At 40.3% G+C, this 27,063-nt stretch overlaps 1 protein-coding gene and 1 long non-coding RNA gene across 4 annotated transcripts in view; both read right to left on the bottom strand.

Moving 5' to 3' along the window:
- Positions 1–27,063, bottom strand: part of tgfbr3 (transforming growth factor, beta receptor III) — a 72,439-nt gene that overhangs the window by 44,683 nt on the left and 693 nt on the right. For 2 of the 3 annotated variants that reach the window (XM_040040485.1, XM_040040486.1), the window contains exon 2: positions 22,900–23,077. In XM_040040485.1, the coding sequence (XP_039896419.1) occupies positions 22,900–22,960 (61 nt within the window). In that variant the 5' untranslated portion in view covers positions 22,961–23,077. Of the gene's footprint in view, positions 1–5,957; positions 6,066–22,899; positions 23,078–27,063 lie in introns of all 3 variants that reach the window. The other variant, XM_040040487.1, reaches the window with a different exon arrangement.
- Positions 255–5,067, bottom strand: LOC120738911. The gene is made up of 2 exons (XR_005697076.1): positions 811–5,067; positions 255–777 (listed from the first exon to the last, which is right to left on the bottom strand). It is a non-coding gene; the product is annotated as an uncharacterized LOC120738911 (long non-coding RNA).

The raw sequence follows: 27,063 nt of genomic DNA, 5'->3' as shown, positions 1-27,063 counted from the left end.
TATGATACAGAGCCTCATATATTGCTGTCAATTAAATCCAAGCAACATTCTTGAGGGCTTAAAAGGGAAACTAACCCACGAGTGACAAAAACTGCAGTCCCTCAAGTGGCCACTTGAGCAGGCCATACCCCATAGACTTGTATGTTAAAAAGCACAGCTTAACAGCAGAAAAATCCTATTTATAGCCTATTACAAAAGCATTTTACCTCTCTATATTTAAATGTCTCCTTCATAACTGCACAGGAAGCTTTTTATAAAAATAATTCATTCACTTTAACTTACTAAAGTTAAATTTTTGTTTTTTAATCTTGACACAGGCAGCTGTAGTTGCCACCTTGTCCTCACAGAACAATATATTTCATCTGTTTATGCTGTCGGTGCCTCTTGGAGAATATCTGATAGGATAATCTGGCCAATAATACGTAAGTAGCCTGTGCTCCAGTTTTTTTGTTAGTAAAATGCTTCTATATTATTAGTCTGTTACTGAGCATTTATTGTCAGATATGTCTGTTTATTAGACCTTACTAACCTTTTTAGTGTGAGCGCATAACTTAGTACTCCAACCTCTCATCCACTGTAGTCCACAGGTGGTTTAGCTAGACTTTTTTTAATGCTAAAATTGGATTTTATGAGGTGAAACTTTTTAACAATCATCAAATGCTAAAAAAAAAAACCAAAAAACCAAAACTACATGTCAGTAGAATGACTGGATACATTTGTTTTTCTGATTCCCCTACAGTCTAGGTTTTTCCTCTAAATGGTGCCATGTTACACACTCTAACTGTATGTATGCTGAGTAACATGAAACACAAAAGCATCATCATCCCTAAATATAAATGCCCTAAAGTAACTTCACCGATTTCCTGCAATGGTTACATTTAACATTCAACAAGAACCAGGGTTTGCAGTCCACATCTTTTAGAGTCTGAGCAAAGGTCTACAGTAATGATTTAGTTCATACTTTGCAACTTTGCATATGTCAGCAAGAAAAGAGCAATTTCCTGAACAATCAAAACATCTGGTGAACACTTGTGGTGTAACAAAACTGCATAAACTAATTGTTGTTAAGGTCAGTCAGTAGGTTTTACCGATCATGGAGACTATTTAAAAATCTGAAATCTTTCTATTCTTAAAATCGGAAGTCTTATTTACTGCGAACCATCCCTTGTAGTTGATACCATCGTAACCTGATGCCCACAGTGTGGTTTGAGCCAATGCTAACTGACATTGGATCAGATACAGATGTAGAGAAAGAACCGTTCATGCTCATGTTCACATAGTGCGCAATTTAAGGTTGCCAGTAAACCCAATCTGCATGTTTTCAGACTGTAGCAGAAAACCCATGCAGACACAGTGAAGCCATCCAAATCCAACAAAGAAGGCCCCCAGCTGACTGGGCTCCTTACGGACTGCTAGAAGGTCGTGCATTTACTGACTGGCTGAAAGATTTAGGCCTTCTGTGGGATTCACAGAACATAGTCACCACCTTAGTCCATTTGCTTATTGCCCAAGCTGTTCCCACACATAGACTTTACCTGGGCTGGCCAAGTGTCTTTGGAGTCCTTTATTCTTTTAGTCTTTTATTTTATTTTCTTTTATCTGTCTGAGAGAACAACATCATCCACGAACGGACAACCCTGTCACTTTTTATTTTAAAGTTCACCTGGTGGTAACCAGTACTGCTCTAGAGAACGCCTTGTCCCTTAAATTCCACTGCCTGCAGCTGATATCAGTAGTCCTTGTTCTGCTCTGGGGACTGACTTTGAGTTGGAGGGCCATTCTTACCAGGACTAAGTAAAGCTATGAGGCTGCGAAGAAGGACATGGACTACTGTCGCCAGCTGCAGTCCAAGAAAATGAATTTGAAGTTCAGTGACAGGACAAGAGACTCACTAGAGAAGCAGTGGATTTTAAGCACAGTTATTTGTTTGTTTGTTTCAAAAAACTACCAAATATAAAACTGTGTTTATTATTGTTTATCATCATTTACTTTTAGGGTACCTCCTTTTGTCTCAGTATACAAAATTAAAGACATTTATATAAGGATTTTGGTCTTGGTTTCCCCATCATTTTTAAAGCATGTCATACAACTGTCAACTCTCAGTAATTAAATGTTCACATTAATAGGTTTTTGGCAACGGGGGAACTGGATGTACACATATCTCTTTTACTTTCCAGTAGATGTTCGGAGTTCAGTCAGTCTGGCTATGCTTTCTCTTCTGCACAGTCAGCTATAATGAACATTTCTATCATCCATTAATGCTGCAATTCCTTGACCGGCACAATGGTTCGTTTAGATTCACATGACTGCACTTACCATTCACACTCTTGCATGATATGCAACTTCTATTCATAGGCCACAACCTTTGTGGTGGTTAACTAACCTAACCGCAGCCTGACAATTTCCTATGCCGTAAATTTCCTTTACGTTTTAAGTGAGTATGACCCACTTAAAAACAATGAGGGTGCAGTTTGCAGATGCACAAACCTCAAGTGGGACTCGGGGTGGTACAAGAGAATTTGTTCCGAGTGAGGTAACAAACAGCACTTTTACATTAGAAGGTCAAGTACTATGAGAAAGAGTTTGGCCAAGTATTTTTTTTTCTTGGGGTCAGACCTCACAGGCTTGTGCCAGCCAAGGCCCGCTCACATTTCAAACACATCACACTAAACACGCAAAGGCTGCCAACGGCAATCAGATGGAACATTTGGAAATAATTAAAGTCTAAGTGAAAGACAGTTTGATAACAATGTTAAACTCTCCAACTGACTCCAAAAACACAGCGCCTCAGCGGTGGGGTACAGCTAGGGGGAAAGGGTTTGGGGTTTTTTTTTGTTGCTCAGAACACATAGCTATTGTTTTCTCTTTCTGTGCCGCCAAATAAGCCTATGTTGGATCAGCATAAAGCCAGAGATCATGTATGGCATAGTTTCCCTCTCCTTGTTGTGAGGAAAACATCAGAGGATTTATTATTACCATGTTTTTCTCAAGAGATAAATCCCAAACTCTTCACAGACAGCCTCAGCCTGGACTTTATGCTGCTATGCTCTTGTTTCTCGTGAATTTACTACAAACCCAGAAAGATTATCTTTAACTCTTACTGAAAGGATACATATATTAAAATACGGTAAGGTCTTACTATAGCGATAAAACCACCAGACCTAATGGCAAAAACCTGTGGTGCATCAGTATGTCAACCCCCGCCTAACCCCCCTCGCTTTTCCTCCCAACGGGCCGAAGCCTATTCCCTCCCCAACCATGTCAGCACGCCTCACTCCCACAAACACGTCCGAGGGCACTTCAACTCACTTTTTCCCCTCACACATGGAGAATAACAAACAACTGCCAGACAAACAAAGAAAAACACACGTCTTTCTGGGAGACTGCCAAAAGATTACAACAGCTGCTGGCCAATGATGTGATTTTCTAATTGTTTAAAAATACAGCAGAACAGAGAGACTTATGGGAGAAAAGAGCAACACATGGATAGAAAAGTAGGACATTCACGGTGACATTGGTTTTGTTTTTGTACAAAAAGGGCAAGATCAGCCAGTCGGTTGCAAATCTGTACGAAACCTAAGCAAAAAAATAACAAATAAAAGTCACCAGATCTGTGTGGAAATAGCCAGTGATATTTATTATTCCCAGAAGATGATGATGTCTCTGGCCAATTATCATAGGCAAAATGTTCTCATGACAAAGTATATCGACAACTAATGTTTTCAACAATGAAAAATACAGCAAATAGTCATGCTCCCAGGGGATGCATGGATGATCACACTAAGTTTCCACAGAAAATATTTAAAACTTAGAGGAAGACTGAGTCAAGTGAAAACCGAAACCCCCGGCTCCAAAATACATGTTGTTGGATAAATGGGCAAATGTTTTACAAAAAAAGCTAAGAAACAAGGGTGTCTGTTCACTAAAGTCTTGGTGTGTTTCATTAAAAAAAACGATCTATGCAGTGACAAGGCTTAGCTAAGATGTTATCATGTTATTGGTTCATTTTATTTCATATAAGGAAAGGTGTGACACCATGAGAGCAGCGGGTTACAGGATTCATCGTGCTTCCTGTGTTAGCGCAGTTCTGGTCAGAGTGACGAACTATAAAAAAACAATTCGCTGTATAGTGTTGCAAAAACTAAAGATTCTCTGCAAAGCCAAAGTGTGAACAGCAAAGGACCAAACATGATCGCACATAAACACGAGGAATTATACACTTCAGACAAAGCGAACTAGTAATAAAAGTATTTGTGAATCAAATACATTAAATAAATGTGTGTTTTGTCAGAGGATAAGCTCCACCCATTTTCCTGTCACCTCTCCCCTTTCACCACAACCTATTTTAGCCCTGAAAAATGTTCATAATTTGTCCCATGGGCCAGTTTTCAGATAAAAACTGTGCATTAATATCGAAATAGCCTCTTCTTCTGTGCAACATCATGAGTCATTTCCAGGACACCGTCTAAAGATATCCATCATAACTTCTAAACTGTAACACCTCTTGTGGAACAAGTCCGATGTCTTTTAACGAATACGAACTAGTTTAGGTGACACTGATCTAACAGTGTCACACAAATAGAGAGTGCACTGTTTGATCAAACTGACACAAACCGTATCATGTATGTCATTACCATCAGCATACAACCACAGTCGACATCAAAAGTTATACAGGAAATAAAACGAGCATCTGTTGGCCCCACCACAGCGTGGTGTCTGCTGTCACCTTTCCTGTCTGCCTTTCTCCCCCGCATCTGTCTCCCCTTCTCTCCATCCACCTTTCTTTTCCCTCAGTCTTTGGTGGCGGGCAGAGTGTGTCCTGTCCAGCTGCTACTAGTGACTTTAGCTGGTCAGGCAAAACACCCACAGCACAGGAATGAGAGAAGCCGTTGTTCACTCGGTCTGAAAAGCAAGTCTACCAGACACTCTGCAGAATACATCCTTAACCCATCTCCAAAATTTTGGACAGTGCCCCTTATAATCCCATGTGCCTTATGTATGAATTCTGGTTGTGTTTACTGACCTCGAAACGATTTTATGTCGTACACGGCGCTCGAAAATCTCTCAAATGTTTTAGTACAACTTTGCTAAGCTACGAACCCGCACAGCTTGATGGATTGTCGGAGCATTACGGCTACCGTAGGCAGGAGCCTGGCGGAGTGATACGTACTGTGCTTCAACATAATATTACCGTATTGCGTGTGTATAGCCTCTTTTTAAGTTTTGTGGATATTATACATGGTTATGCTGAGGATATGTCGGCCAGTTTCCACTGGAAATCCCTTTTGGTTAAACTGTCAGCAAGGAATTTGCATTTGCACTGTTAATTTTTTATATAACTTTAATAGAATAGAATAGAATTCAACAATGCACATAAATATAATGCACATAAAAAACAGCTGCTTGTTTAAGTGAATATACGTTGTTGGGTTTTTTTTGCACTAATAAAGTTGTGGAGTTGTAAAGTATTTTGTGTCATATCAATTATATCGTCAGTTATATCGTTATCGCAAATTTTCAAATGTATATCGTGATAAATATTTTTGGTCATATCGCCCTGCTCTAATTCAAAGCAAAGTCTATTTCTCACAGGCCTCTCTCTGAAAAAAAAAAAACACCTGCAATAAATGAAATTTAAGAACCAACAGCTACAAGGACAAGACAGCTAAATCTTCATTAACACCTCATCATCAGCCTAATCCTTCCCATGTCGGATCACAACCCAAATTCATTAAAAAACTATGATTTGAATTCAAATTTCTTTGCGTACAAAGTTACAAGATTAAGATCTTTAAAAAGTGTTTATTAAATTAGTTTAAATGGTTAATATCTTTCACCTTTGCACGCTTGTATTTTCTGACAATGTGTTAACAGACGAACGATCTGAAACTGAAAGAGAAAAAAGAAACCATTTAGTCCACCTGCAGTCTGAACTACACACCTAACCACCCACTGACCTCCCAACACTGTGTTCTGCTCTGCGGTTCACTCATCTACAACACTGCATTAGCAGATAGTCCTCTGTTGTAACAGGGCTCAGGGGGAGGGTTTGACAGCTGGCATACCTAAAGCAAAAAAACAAGGGCTCAGGAATAGATCAGACTTTATTTAGACAATAGAGTTTATCTGCAGATGGATGTTTTGGGCTGCTGTTCAGAGTCCTGCTGATCAACACTGAAATCTATGGAGAGCCACAATTAAACTAAAGATTACTATTCATCAGAAACTTCTTCGCAGGCAGCTTACAAGCTTATTATAAAGTATTATGCATCAGCACCGGCAACTACTGCAAATGTCACAGCGTCGAAACCACATGTAATAGTATAAAAAGATTGTGGTTTCATTCTGAAAGTGAGAAGTTCTACACAGACAGAGACACATGGCAAATAACTTTCACCGCTACGTTTGTTCCCGTTTACTCTACGTGGGCACACACAGGAAGATGTTGTGACGTGGATTTGTTTGAAATACTTCGTTAAATACTATCTCGATGCTTCCCTTACGATTTACCACGACAGAGGCAGCGTTTATAAAAGATTGTGAACAGATAATTTAGTATCTGGCAATGTGATGCTGAACTATGTCACTGTAGCATATATTTGAGCAAACTGCATCTAAAATGTACCTTTTTCAAAATTTGTTGTTCTGGTTCGGCCAGGAATAAAACAGGAAAATATAAATGGCAGAAAAAAGAAGCTGAGCCTGGCAGAAACTGTCGAGAAACTTTTCTGTGTTTAAAGTAGAAACATTGTTTAAAGAGTTTATCTCGTGTCACGATGGCAGAAAGAGAGTAGTCAACAACACATTTAGAACAAGAAAAAGGTTTCTCCAAGTTAGACTGTTGGGGACGCCGTAGCTTCTGTGTAGGTCTCTTGCCTGTAAGTTCGCTGATGGACTTAAAGTATGTTTCGGCTGCAAACTACTCAGTTTCCCCTCCATCGCCACCTCAAAATGTACTTATTCATCTACAGGGCTCTAGAGTGCGACCAAATTTTCCAGCGGTGCGACTAAAAAAATATATTTGGTTGCACCTGTGTGACCAACTGTTCGGGTAGCTAAAAAAAAAAAAAAAAAAAAAAAAAAAAAAAATCTGCAACATTCCCTGTGGTCAACAACAGACACACATTTTGCCCCTATCATGGACTAAACTCTCTGATTGGCCATGGTCCAGTTGAAAGTGCAGGTGGAAGTGGGAGGTGAGTAGCTTGAATAAAGCGATATCAATTCATTAAATCCTGAATCGACTTTTAAATATAACTCTGTTTTGCCAGAAACGCCAGATTCTCAGATTAAAGCTCACAAAACCATTTCAACAACAACCAAACAGCAAATGAGAGCAGGTACACGGATTCCACACAAAGACGTAAACACAGAACGGACCGACGCATCAGAATCAACTTTGTCTTTCTCGGCTTTCTCACCCGACGGCCCGTAGACGGACACGCTGTCGGAGCTTAGCAATTCTGATGCGTCCAGTCCGCGCTGTGATTACCTCTTTTTGCACTGAACCAAAATTCACCGAGCCAGCAGCAAAAGAAGCAGCAAACTGCGCTTCACATTTGATCAATGTCGTCATGAATTTTGCTTTTTTTGCTTCCACGACTATTAAAATCACACTTCATGCACAGCTAGCTCTCTCTCGATCTCTCTCCGTACTTCAAGAACAGTTTCCGTCTCCAATCTCTGTTTTCTGTATTATTCATTCGCTTATTACCCACCAGTCTACCGTTGTTTACAGCGCTGTCGGCCGCTGTCTTTTTCTTTTTCACTTAAATGACCTCGGACAAGAAAGAATATTTTTTTTGTTGTTCAATACTGAAGAAATGTAAACTTTATATGCAAAACATTGTAGAATATTTTTAAGGTTATCTGCTATAAAAAGCCAGACCAGGAAAATCTCCTTCATGTTTTTCTGTGTTTTATTCTCAGTTACTTTCACACAAAGGCATCTGCTGTGATGTTCACAATTCTGATGAAGTCAGTACTGATAAATGATCAGAATTATAATATTTCTGACTGTCTGAGGCTAAGTTGAATCGAATCGGGACTTTGAAAACCAGAATCGAATGGATTATAGAAATCAGTGATGATACCCAGCCCTAGTGAGCAGCCTAGGCACGACAGAAGTGGATGTAGCTGTAATAGGAAAAGAACTATTGCTAACTTTTCTGTTAAGTTAAGGCCTGATCCTTCTGAAATTCATAGCCAGTGCTCTGACACTGTGTCATCAATCTTTGAATGCTGAAAAAGCACAGTGTATCCAGAAAAACACATTATATTATAGAAATTATTATAAAATTTGTGTGCGCCTAACTTTTGTGCCGGTGGCAAAAAGTTAGTCTAGAGCCCTGATCGATTAGTTTATCTGGTTTTTAACTGAATTATAATGGAAGTTAAGTGATCAGTGAGGCCTGCACTATAACAAAATAAGTCAATTTTAACACTGAGATATGCAAAGCAAGGCTCTGGAGTCCCAGACTAAAAACATGGAGCTGAAAATTAGCACAATATGGTGATCAGTATTTGCAGAGTTCACGACCAGGGCTTCCTGCAGAGTGACTGATTCTACGTGAGAAAAGCACATGAACATGAAAGAGTAGCACCAATGACTGACACGCACTTTAACCTGCTACCTTTTCTCCTTACCACCCCCTGGTTAAATGTTTATTTCTTCAGTTATGCCTTTTTGAGGATTAGTGTCAAATATACAGACACTGAGCCTAACAGAAACGTTGGATATAGTGTGACAAGACCATGTGCAGGACAAATTTATTTTCTGTAAAAAGATATTAATTATATTCTTTTATTTTTCTTTACTGTCTAAGCGTCACTGTGATAGTATTAGAGCTCAGATAGGAAGTGAGCATATAAATCCATATTAAGAAGGGAGAGACTGTGCAAATACTCACTTTTGATATATTTAAACAATGTGAGGTCCAAGCAGTGATGTCACTAGACACTTTTCACAGTCCTTGGCAGGCTACTTTTGGACCTCATTTGTTATACACTAATATCTCTTTCAGATATTTTGTTCCAATTCAGCAGATTATTTTTCCAGACTATTATGTGATAACGTATAAAAATCCTGCTCTTGTTTTTATATATTCCCTGACTACAAGCTTCCTCAAAAAAAAATTTTAAGTGAAGAAAACCAGTCTCTATATAATTTGACATTGTGCAGAGTACTGGTTGCTTTGCAGTTCGAAAATCTGTCCTGTTGCTTTCAATTAATAGAACCAGCCTCATGCTTAAAATAACTACAAAAACACCAGGGCAATTGGAGTGGAATTGCAAGAATTTAGAAGAAATAATAAAATAAGATGGCCTGGAGGTAGAAACAATGTTGTAATTATGTTGTAATGCTCTAAATTTTTCTGTTTTTTTACTATAAACAAATATAGTAGATGTCTGTATCACACATATCTTTGTTTATTCCAGTAATAAAATGCATAGAAACATAGGGTAAAAAAATATATAAGTGCAGAATTCACGTAATGTTATCGCTATCAGATCTAAATCTGGTTGCAACACATTCATTTCATCTATAAAACATATACAGTTGGGTATACTATGAACAAGAGAACTAATTTCTCACAGTGCCATCTTGAGATAACATACATGTATAGCCACATGTATATCATAGAGGCTGTCTGGGCATTGTACTGAATTTTTTCACATTATGCAACGTATTGTAACTTGTAGTGACTAATTAGTTACCCAGAGCGTGACAGTGTTGAAATCATGACTACGTTTGATAGCAAGGTGATTGCACAGGTCACCAGATAGGAGACAACCTTTCTGCAAACAGTAGACCTAGACTGACTGCAGTAACCTTCAGAGAGATCTTCGAAGGTTTGCAAATAATTGCTATCTAATTTATAAATGCAGACAGATTGCCAACATGTTCCCATCAGTCTGAGTAAGTGTTTGTTAATGAGCACACTTGAGGGCACTTAACTCAACTGGCTGCCAGCTAGTCGTATGCTAGTTTATAGTCCTATAAAGCACGCCAGTTGGTGAGCGAAAATGTAATGTCAAACTGTTAAATTTGAATTTTTGTCTACATAGACATCAACAGATATGTGATGTTCGATGATTCATCGCAGTTAATTGCTGTATTATCGGAAACACATTGAATTTAATTGCCAACATGACCTCAATCAAATTGCAGACTGATACCTGACTGTCGTACGATAGCATTTATGCATGGCTTTAGAGACAGTTTTAGTATGCTTGATAATCTCATTTTTCAGCAAACAAACAGTTAAAGTAAGACTTGGTCTTATTCTGTAAAATAGATACTGACAGAGCTGAACTCTTAAAGAATAATTTGCAGATGAAAAAGATGCTAAATCGCAATATATGTTATTGCAATACTCAGCACATTGGAAAATGCTAAAAATCAAAATAACATCGTTTCGAGTGTGTGTATAATGTCGTGATAATATCGTATCGTGGCGTGTCTGGTGATTCTAATGTCCAGGATGATGATTTCAAATGTCTTTGTTAATCCAAACAACCCTAAGCTAAAAAAGGCAGGTTGCTAATGATGTTTGCTCCTTTAATGACCAATTTATTCATGTAGACAAACTTCTTCTGTCATAGTCCCTGTGGCTGTCCGGCTGACTCATTAAGGCTACATGTGTTATTGTTTTTGTTTCGCTCTCGCTCTCTCTCCTGCCTCCTCCCCTGCCTAGGCAGAGCTCACCACAAGCTCCTGCATTTGGCCACACACCTGCAGGCAATTACACACCTGAGGCTCACCATCCAGCAGTTTCGTGGGCATTACTTAAGGTGGTGGCTCAGAGCTTCTCATCGTTGGACTGTTGTACAGACTCACGTTAGTGTAACCCTGGCTTTGACTTTCTGTTTGTAAATAGATTTCCCTGGGCCCGTCCCTTGAGCCTTTCTTGAATTCCCGAGCGTGAGTGTTTGACTGAGCAGTGTGGCGAGTTTTTGCGTGGAGCGTGTTGGAGTACGAGAGCGGAACGAGTGTGCGTGTGTGGAGCGTGGAGCACCGAGCGAGTGAAGAGACCCTTCCCTTGGATCCCCGGGCCCCTGATCTTTCCCCACACTTTGTATATAGTTTACTTGGTGTTTGTAAATAAAAGACTGTTCATTTCAATCTTTCCGTCTGCACTTGAGTCCGTTCAGTCAGCCCAGACACGGTCAAGATTGTGAAACATGTATATGTATTTTTACAATTAGAAAACTAACCCCTGTGAGTGGTGCATCTGACGTCACAGCCCTCTTCTACCATACAAAGAAATATACGCCCCTGTTTCCACAGAATGCACTTTGTTGCTTTCCACAGCATGGCACTGAGCCAACCACTTGGGTACAGGAAGTGATGTCAGTCTGTGTGCCAGTTAGGGACAAATCTGATATTCCCACAAAGCCATTTCCAAAGATAAACATACAGAACCGTTCCCCTGTGTGTGTACACATCCTCATTCAGTTCCCAGTATTTCTTCAACAACTCTGACTGTGTTTCTTCAAATGCAAAAGTAAGGCAGCAGCACTGCAACACACACATTCACTACACAGATAGACAAAAGAGCCGTGGAATAATGTTAAGAAAAAGCCAAGTTAATTAAAATGTATGAAGAAGCATAGAGGTGTATCTTTGAGATATGCCAGTTCCCCTGGGAATGGGATTAAATGAATTGTTATATCTTTCCTTCTTACTGCAGGGCATAATTCCCATGGACCATGAACCTTAAAAACCAGTTTAGAGAACATAATATTCTACCCGCTTTTGTTTTCCTAAGGGGGTTTGGACTAAAGAATCACTAGCTCTGCAGTGTTGACATAAGCACAGCCCACTCACCCCTGAACCTTGAGCCACTACTACAGGAAGTGAGTAAAGCCTTTCATAAGGGTAGTGTAAGTTCACTTCACCGGCCCTCCTATGAAAAGGATTTATCTCTGGACTGTAAAACTTGGAGGCATGAGAGGAGGAAGCTGGAATGGGATGAAGAGAGGAGGGGCAGGGGTGAGCCTGAACGCCATTAGGGAAGTCATAAACTTCGCCATCAAAGTGTGAAGTCTGAAGTTAGATATGCCACAAATCTGTCTGTAACTCAATATCACCCAAACAGTCTTTATTGGTAGATTCATCTCTGCAGCTGGCATACAGTAGAAAACACAGTTAAATCAGACACTCATTTCACTGGATTATATTTTATCTACTGTTTGAAGGGAGTAAGGATATGCAAGCAAAGCTTCTTTTAGTTCCTAAGTATGTTAACAGGTGTTGAGATAATAAATTAACTTCCTTTGGATGTAAACTTCGACGTTGAAAGGCAAGTATGGTCCTATCATTTTGAAGGTGTATGTTCAAGAGTGGCCAAATAAAGGGAAACTTACTTTAAACCAGATCAATACTTACTGCTAGCGCCATTTTTAACTTAAGTACACTTAAGTTAAAGTGTACTTAAATAATGTTACAAAGGGCTAAACAATAAGAAACTTCAATAAGTGAAAAATGAATTTCATAGAGTAAAAATTATTTTAATATAAACAGGAAAAAACAAATACTGCATATTAAAAATAGGTTGAAGTAAAAAATAGTTTTTGCAAAGAGATGTCGAGTTCAACTGCCTGCGATCTTCAGGCAGAGAATTCCACAGTCGTCGGGCCTGAACTGCAAAGAACTAATGACCAACGACTCTTTGGGGCTGCTAACATGCGTCAGGCAGTAACCAGTGTTCATATGCCTTAATCACTTCTGTCTCTTCAAATGACCCCAAACTGACTCAAAGCAGTTTATATCAAGACCCAACATGGTGAAGGACTTCTTTGTTCTTGTCACTCAAGACGGTTCTTTTTTAGTGTTGCTGTATTTTTAAGACAAGTGTCTTGTGGTGGAATGAATGCAGACTTAATCAGATGACTCCCCGAAGGCATCTGTACGTTGCATAACGTTCTAAATAGCATAATATAAGACATCAATCTACCAAATAATTACAGAGAAAGAAATGGGTTCAGGTAAGTGACTGATTTGACTGGTCCTTCTAGAAACAAGTTTTGCCACTTGGCCACCGCTTTAACAGTTAATACAACCATGTATCTAATTAATGAGGAGGGAGCCTAAACTTGAATTTCAGTAGTGATTGGCATATAAAAACAGTTCAGACCTGATGCAAACCTCTCCAAAAGTTTGGTGAGTATGCCCAAAAATAAGATTTACAATGTTTTCCCACTGCAGGTTATACTTCTACATATAACATATCTACAAACATACAAACATAGACGGCATTAGATGTTTATAAGCAGCTCGAACCAGACTGCCAGCATCATGAGCATATTTGGATAATCCCACCAGAATTCTTAACAAAATATTCTAATTCACATTATAGATACCGTAAGTCTGTCACCACACAGCTGAACCTGTTGAAACCTGAAACCTCTACTGCACTATGCATCAACACAGCAACATAAATGGATAACATTTTTCACAGTTGGGTTGCTGATTAGCTTTTTGGGGGCAGGATTGTTTTGTTCAGGATTCTTTAAATTATGAATAGAAGGATTTCTCTTAGCTATATTTCTGATATATCAGTATCATTATTTCTAATGACCAATAGATGTAAAAAGTAAAGAAGAGATGAGAGAAACACTCTTTAATAATGTTATGGGTGTTGATGTTGCAAAGTTTGGTCATGTTTAAGTTAGAAGGTTTTTCTTTGTAAATGCAGATCTGAAAAGATACTTAACAGCTTAGTGTAGCTATGATTTATTAAGTATATAACATACTAGGTACTGATAGTGAGACTGGTCATTATTCATCAGCCCTGACAGATGTAGGAGGCTCATGTTGGTAAGTGATCAAAAAAAACAAAAAAACATGACCACTTACAAGCAGCATATGAAGTCACAGGCAAGCAGGCAAGATGGAAGCGGGTACATTTCTCCCTACCTCTCCATGCAGGCATAAATCAGAGGTCTTTGAAGAGATGGAAGACAAGGCTAATTCCCAGAGGAACACAGGAGCCACTGTGTAAAGTGAGACAGCTGGGAGAGACCGAGCATATGACTAAAGACTTTACTGGCTGTGCTACCACTGTATGTCTTTACTGATGGGTGCTGACATGTGCTGTCTGGACCTATAACATCAAAGCAAATAAGTTGTCAACTCAATCAAGAAACAAGAAGTGGCTTTTCATATATATTTAAAGAAGTTGTGAATTTTCTAACTCTGGGACTAATGTAGGCTAGCTTACCTTATCTTTAACAGATAACATCAGCTGAGAATTATACACAAAATAATACAGTAACAGTAAAGAACAAAAATGCAAGAAGGAAGAGTCCTATAATGCTATAACAACAGCAACACAAGCACTGCTACAGTCTGTTACACTGAAATACCATAAGTGGCGTGCAACAGCCATCAGCCAACCCAGCACAAATCAGTTCTCAGCAGTACTGAAACTACCCAAGCAGTACAACATTTACCATGCAATGGAGAGAAATGTCTGTCTTGCAGCTCCAAGGGCAGCTTTCTCATCAATCATAGATGCCTTCAAAAGCCGAGTTTTTGACAACAGCTCGGCGGGGGTTTGGGAGCAGCCACATCGTCTGCATTCACAAAGATTTAGACGTAGTTGTGGAAGCAGAGAGGTGTGCCCTGGGGTCTTTCTTCTTGTCCCACTAGATATCAGACTCGTTTCATTTGTGCTGGATCACCTGCTTTGCCAGAACTCTCAATGTAAAGTATTTAATACAATCCACCCAACAGATTTAATAAAAAAAATAAATCTGGCAGATGGACTGGGGATCAAGTGGAGATGAAATGTTTAAGTTAAAGTGCAGTGTTTTAGTTTAATAACCGCAATGTCCCCGTTATACAAAGAGACAACATTCTAAAAATAATTTTGATATAAAAATCAAAATTTGAAAGAGTGTGTTAAATAGACTATAGACAAAAAAGGAAAAACTGGGAGCCGGCATGCTGATCAGGATCACAAGGAAAGTGTTTCTAGGTATCAAGATGAGCCATCCTTAGCCTCCTCAATCTGACATCTGAATTTACACAGGCACACACCCTTACTTACCCGTTAAAATCATAAGTCTTGCCTAGTTAGGCATATTTGGAGGGGAATTTGCCAAAGCAATAAATAACAAGGAACTTGTTTAATCAATCATATAGCAGCCCAAAAATGTCTTTGTTCTTGTGATATTTTATAGAACTATCATCACTCATATGTGATAACAGGGGCTTTTGAGAAGCAGCAGGCTGCCATCAACAGAAGGCAAAGACTGAAACAATGCTGGTCCTTTGTGCCAGTAAGTGAGCCCAGTGCAAGAGAGCCAAAGAGGTGGAAAGGGCAAGTCAGACGGCATTTTCACACACACTGGAAGAGACTACATTCCACTGGGCTTCTTCAACTTTACAAAGGGGAGGGCAAAGAAGAAAAATGACTTGTCAAGTGCCATGTTGTCTCATGTATTAACACGCACAAAGGAGGCTTGGGAGGGCCTCTTAACTGGACAGTTAAAAAACAGAAAGTGTGATGAATAATTGGCCAGTTAGAGAAGGCCACAGACAATGAATAAGCAAAGAAGATTTTCAACAAATAAATCAATAATCATGCAGCTGAAATGAGCTCCAGCCTCCCTGTGATCTTGAATTGGATAAGCAGAAGAAATCTTAGGATTTTTTTTCTTGTTTTCTGTTTTGCAGATGCACTATTACAGTGCTTTTTAAGTGTATAACAGCTCACTACAAGCTACTTCAGAACTACTTTCTCTGTCAAATTCTGAAAATCAAGTGGAAAGCATGTGTGTTTGTGATCTATAGCACGGATCAAGCTCTGAAGGTCTTACTGTCATTTTTTGGAAGTCACCCCTGTTTTCCAAGGGATTATTCCAAAACTGCGACATGGTCTTTCATCAGGACTCATCTGGTGGAAAAGGAGTGGGGAAGGTGAGGCCCCAGGAGGGGTGAGTCTGTTGAAAGACACAACCTGGAGGCCTTCACCTTGCATCCCATATCAGGATTTTTTGAGTCATACGCCCAAATTTGGCATCTTTGCAAAGTGATGAAACTGCACTTAATAAAAAAAGACACCTCAAGCAATATAATGTGATAGCCCAAAATATTTTTTCTTGCTGCTTCCGTAGGTTATCAGAACAGAGGGAGTCCAATTTTTTACTATTACGCTCTCATTCTTCAATGAAGTCACACTCCACATAACTTTCTTACTCTTACTCTCCAGATTTTTTTTTTTTTTTTTTTTTTTCCACGGGGCTGTTAAACACAATGGAAAGCGCACGATCACCCCAGCTGTCTCCCATTACTGGCTCTGACCAAAATTATTTACACGCCTGCTTACTGGAACTATGGAGAGAGTGAGAGCGAGAGAGGGGAAGAGAGAGGGTTGGGGGCGGGATTTGGTTGACTCCTTCAGATTTACGTAAGCATCCTCTTAACAGGATGCTGATAAGAAATGACAGACATGGAAGATCTTGTGTCTGTAGAAACTTGTCTGCTGCACTTCACTTAGGCACTCTTCCATGTGTTGGTGAGAGTCTGCTTTCAAAAAAGCTAGTATATGAGTTAGTAAATCAAACTAAATACTCCACCAATCACTTTACACACTTTACACTGTTAATTAAACTGGGTAATACTGCGGTTCCCTTCATTCATAAGTAAAAGCTATAAACACACAGGGCCGCAATGACTGCCTCCTACTTGACAGCACTGTTAAGATAAAGGCTTCACCATGGGGGAGAGCAGATCTGTAATTAGACAGACTCAGGACACCCGTTGCTATGTAAACATCCCAACCACTCAGCGTAGCAGCACACTGCCTCTGCGCTGCGCTGCTCCGGCTCTTCGCATGAATCACTGGGCCACATCTGGTTTAGCATGCTGGAAGGGACTTTGTCGGTTTGGCACGCCGTGCGTGTGTGGAGTGTGTCGATTTGGACCAGACGACCCACGGCTGCGCTTACTTCTCTCCTCCCCCTGGCTACCCCACCTCTCAGATTACAGCGGTTGCACAATGCTCTCTGGCAGTCCTGACTCTTGCTTGCCCTAAGAAAGCATCGTGGATACACAGACAAACCTTTTGCTCAACTGTGGAGAGAAAAAAAAGTTACAACCACTTTTGGCACCGCAGTGACTCGCGTCTGCCAGGAGTATAGAAAAATGCAGACTGAGAGAAGTTGTTTACGCGAATGTAAAGCTGAAAGCGAACATATGCACTCTGAATATGAGCACAGCTCCAAATTCTCTCTCGTTTTGTTTAACAGTCTACAATGAATCGCTGGAGACAAATTTGCACTAGTAGCTTGGTCATCCATCAAGCCACCTCATAAGTAAAATCAGGATAGATAATAAGAGAGAAAGTGCTTTTGCACTCAATAACGCTGGTGTGTTTTTCAGTTAGCCAACACCCCGGCCTTGTGCCTCCAGTGTAACCAGCATCCTGCCGGAGCTGTTTTTGGCAACTGTCTCAAATTAATATCTGGCGTGGCTCCTGAAAGACTTTATTTCACTGTAAAATCCACAGTCAGCCCCAATGTCCCTAATATATCCTTCACAAAATTACCATTATGGCATGCTTAGGAGACGCAACCGCAAAATGGCAGCGATCATATTGAGGGAGAAAAAAAAAACAACAACTTATAAACAGCAGAGTGAAGCAGCAGAGCACAGAATTGAAATATGGACATCAAGGTGCTCTCAGTCTGACTTTTAAGAGTTATGGGAGGCTCAGAACCTGGATTGCATTACGCTGAAAGAAGACTCATTGCAGACTAATCTAAACATTACGTAAGAGCACTCCTGACAAGTTTAAGGGCAGATGTGACTGTTTACACAGATGCTGTGCAATAGTAGGAATAGACAGTAAAAGAGAGAGAGGTGAAAGAAAGAGGCTGATGTGGTGTGGAGTGTCCGTGATGTGGTTTGGAGTAAAGAAAAACTGATAAGCTTCTCAGTGGCAGTTTTAAAAAATATTTGGCAGAAAGCAAAAAGGATAATGTTCTGAATTTGCTATTTGGCATACGTTTTCCCTTAAATGATAGAAAACAACCCCCCCAAAAAAACAAATCATTTGCCAGTAAATCAGTGAATACAGTCACTGCCAATACTCTTTGGAGGAAAGGGCATTTGGTTGTCAAACTGTAAATATCTGTCCCTTGTGACTTAGTATAACAATGCGTCTTGCCGTGTGAGGAAGAATTTAGAGGAAAACTTCGTATGGGACTTCATTGTGTTGGAGATCCTGGCATTGTGGCAGAAATTATGTTTGCTCTGCCCACAACACATATTCACTAACTTGCTATTGTCTGAGTAAGAGTCAGCTCTCTGGAGTGCGGTTCAAGCCCCCAGAGAATAAGAGAAGAACTTTTACAATAATTACCTATGGCGGCAATCAGACTGAAACTATGAAAAAATGCGAACCACACATTATTCCTGTGCTGCCACAGAAAAACAAAACGGGATACTGCAGTCTAAATCTGGAGTGAGTTCAAGTCGAGAGCCGTACATTGTGAAACTGCTTTCTGTAAACAGGACATCTTACATTCTAAAAAAGAGACCAAACGGAATGAACACTTGAATCTGAATATGGTTTGTGCTCCTTTCAAGTCAGTGTGACAGATTTGTCCTCAAACTGTAGGGCTAAGTGTCAGGATGGGGTCAGTACACTATGGGATTTGTTCAATTTACCAAACAAAGAAACCCACAGTTGAACTTTGCAGCCAGTGTAGATGTAAAAGCAACGAAAGTTCCTCTAATTACCTCTCATGGCCAACTCCACAACTACTTGAAACTCCACCCACTTCTAGTCAACACAGATGTGGCCACAATCGCCGACTACTCACCCGAAACAGAACATCAACAATTCTCCCAACAATTTTCAAGGGACTGGCATGAAATTTGGTACAGATAATACTGGACCAGAGGTTTTTAGTTTAACACTATTAGGATTGTTTTATTCCCTTGAATTTCTACGCATATGCAGTTTTCTTGTATCCTATTTGGATATTGAGGAAAAAAAGTGGTGCAAATATTCATGGCACTTTATCTTCATTAATAAAGATAAATCGTGATGGATCTGGGTCTGCAAATAGGTTGACATTGTTAGGGTTTTAGCGAAATTCCAAGAAACTCATTCTAGTATTTCTCTACATTTTACAAACTAATTGGCACAAAATCTGCTAAAGACATTCATGCTCCCCAGAGGAAGATCCATGGTGGATTAGATTTTTTTTTTTTTTTAATTTGGTCTATAAAATCTTTAAAATATTTAAAGACGATCAAAGCAGCCAAACGTGAGTACAGGGACAGGGTGGAGCAACAGTTTGACAACCCTCGGAGTATGTGGCAGGGACTAAACACGATCGCAGACTTTAGAGGGAAAACCAGCACACCGCAGACCACGGCCTCTCTGTGTGAGGATCTAAACGTATTCTACGCTAGATTCGACACAGCGAACACCATGAGACCGGACAGTGTGCGCACCGCGGATGACGTCAGTGCGCACACTGTGTTTGAGGAGGATGTGCCGAAGTGCTTCAGGAAGGTGAACGCACGCAAAGCTACTGGTCCGGACGGGATTCCCGGCCGCGTCCTCAAGTCATGCGCGGCTCAGCTGGCTGGAGTGTTCACACACATCTTCAACCTTTCCCTCTCTCTGTCTGTAGTCCCAACCTGCTTCAAAATGGCCACCATCGTCCCTGTACCCAAATCCTCCACCATCTCCTCATTGAACGACTGGCGACCTGTAGCCCTGACCCCCATCGTAAGCAAATGCTTCGAGAAGCTTGTCAGGGACTTTGTTTGCTCTGCACTACCCGACTCACTGGACCCTCTACAGTTCGCATACCGCCACAACAGGTCCACTGATGATGCCATAGCCCTGACACTACATACTGCCCTGTCACACCTGGAGAAGAGAGACACGTATGTGAGAATGCTGTTTGTAGATTACAGCTCAGCATTCAATACCATCGTTCCCTCGAAGCTGGACAGGAAACTGCAGGATCTAGGACTGAGCAGCTCCCTCTGCAGCTGGATCCTTAGCTTCCTGTCTGACAGACGCCAAGTGGTCAGACTGGGCAGCATCACCTCATCCCCCATCACACTGAACACTGGTGCTCCACAGGGGTGTGTACTGAGCCCTCTCCTGTACTCACTCTACACCTACGACTGCACGGCCACTAACAGCTCCAACATCATTGTGAAGTTTGCGGACGACACTACAGTGGTGGGTCTTATCACCAACGGTGATGAGACGGCTTACAGGGAGGAGGTCAGCGCCCTGACCCACTGGTGTCAAGACAACCATCTCACCCTCAACGTCGCAAAGACAAAGGAGTTGATAGTGGACTTCCGGAGGTGCAGAGAAGTACACACCCCCATCACCATCAACGGCGCTGCTGTGGAGAGAGTGAGCAGCTTCCGGTTCCTTGGTGTACATCTGGCTGAGGATCTTACGTGGTCAGTACACACAAACAAAACAGTGAAGAAGGCGCAGCAGCGCCTCTTCTTTCTCAGGAGACTGAAAAGATTTGGCATGAGCCCCCGCATCCTCAGGACCTTCTATCACTGTGCCATTGAGAGCATCCTCACTGGATGCATCACCACCTGGTATGGCAACAGCACCGCCTACAACCGCAAAGCTCTCCAGCGAGTAGTGCGGTGCTCTGAACGGATAATTGGAGGTGAGCTTCCCTCCCTCCAAGACATCTACAGGAAGCGGTGCCTGAGGAAAGCGGGGAGGATCATCAAGGACTCCAGTCACCCCAGCCATAAACTGTTCAGACTACTTCCATCAGGAAGGAGGTTCTGCAGCATCCGGTCCCGTACCAGCAGACTAAGAGACAGCTTCTTCAACCAGGCCATCAGACTGCTGAACACGTCATAGACACCTCACCTTCACTACTGGAACTTTAACATTATGCACTCCACACTGTACAGTAATGCCACTGTTTTGCACATGTCTCAACTCTGTATATTTTTATATATTTTATTTATTGTTGACTCTATTTAATTTGTAAAATATGTGTACACACACACACACACACACACACGTAGAAAAACATTTAGTATACACATCCAGAAAAAAATTTTTTTTTTTTTGCATATACTATTATATATTGTACATATATTTATTAGTTTCAGATTTAGCCATTCGTATATTTTGCCTGTTTACGTTATTGTATTTTGCACAACTCTGTTGCTTGTGAAGCTCGCACACAAGAATTTCACTCGCATGTGCTGTACCAATGTACCTGCACATGTGATGTGACAATAAAAGTGATTTGATTTGATTTGAAATATTTTGGTTTTCAGTGTGATGCTTTAAAAAGTTACTGGCTACCAGTTGCTAAATTACCATTCCAATTTCTCCACACCTGTGAAACTGACAAGTTTTTATGCTTCCAAGGGGATTTATTCTGATGTCTTCATAGATCCATGCATCCATCCTTTGCCATCCAGGTCTGGTCCAGACAGTCTAAAAAGAGATTCCTACACCACTCTCCAGCTCTTCTGGAGAAACACTGAGTCATTACCAAGAGATAACATCTCTACAGAGATTTAATCTCTCCAGCATGCCCTTGCTCTTCCCGGGACTCCTCCCAGTTGGCCATGATCAGAACACCACATCTAGGAATTGTCCAGGAGACATCACCACCAGCAGATGCTTTTTTTAGGTGAGAATAAAATCATCACAGGCATGCTTGCCCCCTCATGATGTACTCTATATATTTTGCTTATCCTCCTTGAGTATTCATCCATCAATATTCATATGAGACTTTGCTCTGTCTTTAAACAACATGCAGAATGTACAGTTTGTTTGTTTTTTTTAATAAAAAGCAGCAAAAATGCTAAGAGAAGAAGATAAATGTAACCTTTTAATATCAGACTATTATAATTGTCATTGTGTGCATGTTAGCATGATAATGCCTTTTTTTCCTTTGTACTGCTCAAGTCTCAAAGAGCTGATATGACTGCAGAGACTTGACTCTCTGTGTGGCAAAACTGTCTTAGGAAGTCTAAAGGCCGCAGTATACCCACGTTTCAGAGAAACTTGTATTTATACCCATGGTTACGGCACAGGAAGCTGCTGCAGTATTCTCCGAACAATAGGTGTCACCACTCAGATAATATCACCACATAAGGGCTGATATAGGGGGAGAAGAAGTTAAAATGAGAAGCCAAGACTTTGTCGAGTGTTTTTTGCGAAGTTTTTCGACAACCTCTCGAGTTTTCAAAAACTGTCAACCTGTAGCACATACAACCACCTGTGTAGCAGTTTACTTAGCTATTTTCTCTCTCTTTGGTTTGTCTGTATCACTGCTGTGAATTACGGAGTACTTGGCAGAATCTGAGTCTCATTCCACCCAATCTGACAGATACACGTAGGCCTGCTGAGTGTTTTGTATTCTCAGATCGAACTTGTCAGCACTTTCTTTAGTATAAATCCCCCTTACTCATGACTCTGACAAGCACTGTCTAGAAAGGCATGCTGGGAGAAGGGTGGAAAATCCCATAGCATAAGCAACATTTTGACACCACAATGTTTCAACACCATAACACCATAAGGATTTTTGCAAAGTTTGCATGATTACAACAATTCTGAAGCAGAGCCAAACATCCAGAATAATTAATAAGCTCCATCTTCCAAAACCATACTGGAGTTGTTAACGCCGAGCTAAATTTTGCACTTTCAAGTAACAAGTAAATTATCAGGGTTTATTTTTGATTATTCATCTCCTCTAACGCTATAAACTAAAATCATGGTTCACAAACTGAAGTATGAAGAAAACTTCTGTTCAGGAGATGTTTTTGCTCTTCAAACAAACAAACACACATATATCTGATAACATCTAGTCTCACACGAAAAGCATAGGAAGTGGCTTGAAATGAAATAAACATACCTGCAGATGCCAGGCAACATATTGCAAGAAGCATCAAGGGAATATGGGACCTTGTAGCCATTTTATTATTCTGCAGATTCCAGTATGATAAAAGTGGATGAACTGGCCGTTCTTCAGCGTCTCACAAAGGTTTCCCTTCTTGAGAATGGGTCTGCAGAAAGCCACGTTCAGGCTCCAGCTGCAAGTGAACAAAAATAAAAGATGTCAACCAGAAGAAGCAGGTTCAATTAAAGCATTTACAAACAGCAGGGAACTGGGCTCTGCTTAATATACAGCGTGGGAGTGATGAGATGAGACAAGAAGAGAGGCACTTAGGAGACCAGGGGATTAATCTGGGAGGGTTAATTGGAGGTTATGCATGCTTCAAAGGACCATGCTGCACACACCTTCCAAGCCTGTTAGAGTGTGCAAGTAGTTTGGGATGGATGACTGACTTGCTGGGTGTTAACAGTCCAGAACATGCCACAGGTTATTAACACACTTTAATTTAAAGACTCAGGAAACTCTAGTGGGGTCTTGAGTAAGCAGCTTAGTACCACCGCACTAATTACCATGACCCTGACTGAAGCTTTAACTTAATCTAAGTGTAAACAGTGACGGCTATGACAAGGGGAAAAATGAAATTCATGTACATTTATAAACAAAGAATATCCAGAATTTTACAGAGTTTCTCTCAGAAAGTGGCAGAAGGAAAAATACTAATCATCTTGCATAGAAAGGAAAAGGGTGTAAAGTTTAATTATGAAAGTGATTTTTGTACAGTGAAAAATTTAATTGTTTTATTCTAGTTGATAAAACTGAAAAAAAATTCTGCCACTATAATCACATTCCCCTTCCTTCCGTGGCAAAGGTGGTGGGGTATGTAAGCAGTGCCAATGACTCAAGAGTGGCGGAAAAAACAAGAAACCAAAACTGATTTCTAGTCTGAATCAATCAAAAAGGTCACCTGTCTAGGTTTCACTTTTCAGTTTAAACAAACCGAACAACGCAAACGCATTTCCCAAGTGTTGAGTGTTGCAAAGCTACAGATGGTTAATATGCAAGTGGACAAATAAGCTTATGAAAGAAAAGGGTAAAAGTAACATCCACTGGCCATATAAGGCTGTCAAAAAGGACTAAGTGGCGTGCAATGTCAGTGTGACTGCTGGCAAAACCACCCCACAGATGTCAGCTACTACCTTTGGGAAAAACCCGTTATAAGACGCTTGCAGCTTAGATGCTTTTTGACAAATATATTTAAACACATCATGAAATGTAGAATCATTATATTTTGTAAATTCTTTTGCAATAATTAAGAATTAATTTTCATTTTTTTATTGATTTTGATAAAATCTTTGATTTAGCAGTATAATTGTAATTATACTTGGTCCTTTTTCTTTTTACAGAAAAAATGAATGAGGCAGGAATGATTGACTCAGGAGTTAGGCTCAGACGAGCAGGTGCTTTTGACCATGAAGTCCATCTTGCAAAAACAACTGTGTGATATCTGCAGCCGCAGACACGGCTATTACAAGTATATTTTAATGCATTTTTATCAAGGTTATAAATTCCAGTATCAGCAGCAGAAAGATGCCTTCAAAACAGTGCATTATAAGAGTCAGACCAGAGAAGCACAGAACAACTTCAGAGCAGCAAAGCAGATAAGGAACACATGGCCATGCTGTTCTTACATTCTGACAAGTATTAATAAAAACAGTACACTGGAACCTAATATATCCAAATGAAAGCAAGCTTTTCCATTTCCAATAATCCAGCTCGTTGTTTTTCAAAGGCTAAATCAAGCTTAAAACGTGGACTTCTGAAAGATTTACCATGTTCCGAAGAATCCTTTTAGCTCTTTCTAATTCTCAGTTATTATGTGGGTATGTTCTGTAGATGCAATCAAAACATGTCTCTAGAAAGATATGGTCCGCAGAAAAAGTTGTGCAAATTTCTTCTCTGATTGATGTCTGACTCTTTGTGGCAAGAAAAGTGAAACTGCTGTCATGTTAGAAGTCTTGTAACAAGAACTGCAGGTGCTCACACTTTAAAGGCACTGTCTCTAACTAGTATAGAGCTGTGTGGAAGAAACACATGTGCATCTATATAACCTGTGGTGAGCTATACAGTGTATATAGGAAGTGATGCACAAAGTACTGAGGTGCATCACTCTGCAGTGCAAGCAGCTTGCACAGGACAAAAGGGCCTTTCACTGTGTGGCAGCTGCAAGGGCTGGGAAGTCATTTTGGAACATCATGACAAATATTACACTTTCAGCTTGTCAGTGAGAACCAGAGCGCTCTGTTTGATTTATGCCGCTCCTTGACCTTCATCTCTTCACTGACTAAACAAAGCTAAACTGTGTTGCAATACCTTTTGGGAAGCAAAGACCAAATCAAAGGAGACTTTCTTTACGTAAAACAGTGTGTAGCTCTTTTGATGTATCTATGGTTGGAATCACATTTGCACTGGGTTAGAATACTAAGCTGGTGGTAAAACAGCTTCTAAAAACCTATGTGCAAAAGATTTAGTCATAGCCTTTTAAAGCTGTTTTGGGTTGGAGAAGGTTTTAACTCTATGCTATGGTGATGGTTTTGTTGCAGCAACAACTCAAATCACCTCATGTGACTTCTTCTCAACCCTGACTGTCTAAGCCGAGCAAAGTATTTCCCTCAAAGAGAATCTGGAAAGTACATTATAGCATGCAGACCCCAGACTGAACGTACTGAACATCAGTGAAACCAAGCTGAATACTTGTGGTCAGTTAAGTGTTAAAGGCCTGGCTTATATCTGTGTCATCACGTATGCATACGCTGCAGTTAAGCGATGTCAAGACCCAAGGGCATTTACAGGGTTCCTGTAATCACAAAGCCATGCGCGAAGAGAGCAATAACACAAAAGCTGAGGTCTGTGTTATATAGTGCATCTTGTGGTGTATGAGTAAGATACTCAGGATTAATACTCATAAGTCATTTTGAAAATCATGTGGTCATATGAGCTTCTGAAAGAACTATAGTGAGCTCTTCTGCACTTTCAGTGTCTATGGACTGTCACGAGACTGCAATTTCAAAGTCGATACCGATACCCCTCAAAATTTTAAGATTGTCTTAAGGTTGTGCAAAACTGTCTGCGATAGTTTGTACTGTGTTTTTGGTGACATCAAGCTATATTTTTGTTGCTAATCAAATAGAGCTGGTAAAGTAAGCCACAACTGCTTCTGTATAGCAGCTGGCAGACTTTTCTCAGTTTTGATCTGAGACTGTGTTCCCCTGTTAATGTATTAATGTTACAGATAAAAATGTCACAATGTCTAATTTTCCCCTTAGACAGTATCAGGGTTTATCCTGCATTGAAATGGGCCTTTGGTGGGTGCCATGTAAACACAATCGGTTGGCACAGAGTAAAAGCAATAACTCTGTTTTACTATAATTAATGAATTTTCAGCCACTTGGTTAACAAAAACTTTAACAGACTTGAATATTCTATCAACAAAACATTTTAAAAACATATTTTTATGACAGCACTGGCGATCTTGTCTCCAGACTGGTCGTAAAACTTAAAAGATGGCTTACAAAATGTTCCATCTATTTATGTAAACATCCATCCATTTTTCCATTTTATTTTCATTAATCCTTATCCAATGTAGCACAGAAGGGGGCTGGAGTCTATGCCAGCCGACACTGAGAGGGAGGGATTGCCAGTCCATCACAGGGTGATAAACAAGCACAGAGAAAGATAAACAAACAATCACACTTATGGACAATTTAGAATCATCAGCCTAACCTAAAAGGCATGTCTGTGAACTGTGAGAAGGAGTCGGAGAGGCCGGAGAGAACCCATGCAAACAGGAGAACATGCAAACTCCTTGCAGACAGGCCCCAGCTAGCCAGAGGGTTCGAACCAGAAACCCTCTTTGTGTGAGGCTAACCGCTTCACCACTGTGCTGTCCAGATAAAATGCAAATAAAATACCTCATGATTTTGGAGTTTTAACAAATTCATCTATAATAAAAAATATATATATATGTGGTTGCAGTAATATCCCTGAACTTACCATCTGGATGTGTGAAGCTAAAGCAAGCTAAAAGAATAGAGAAAATATCCTAAGCATGAGCAACCATAACATACAAGTACACCGTGACTGCCACAGTAGTCCTGTCCATTTTAATCCAGTGTAAAGACACGT

Source organism: Simochromis diagramma, unplaced genomic scaffold (assembly GCF_900408965.1).
Source record: "Simochromis diagramma unplaced genomic scaffold, fSimDia1.1 OVJJ01000026.1, whole genome shotgun sequence".
Taxonomy (NCBI): domain Eukaryota; kingdom Metazoa; phylum Chordata; class Actinopteri; order Cichliformes; family Cichlidae; genus Simochromis; species Simochromis diagramma.
This window is presented reverse-complemented; position numbering and strand designations above follow the sequence as displayed.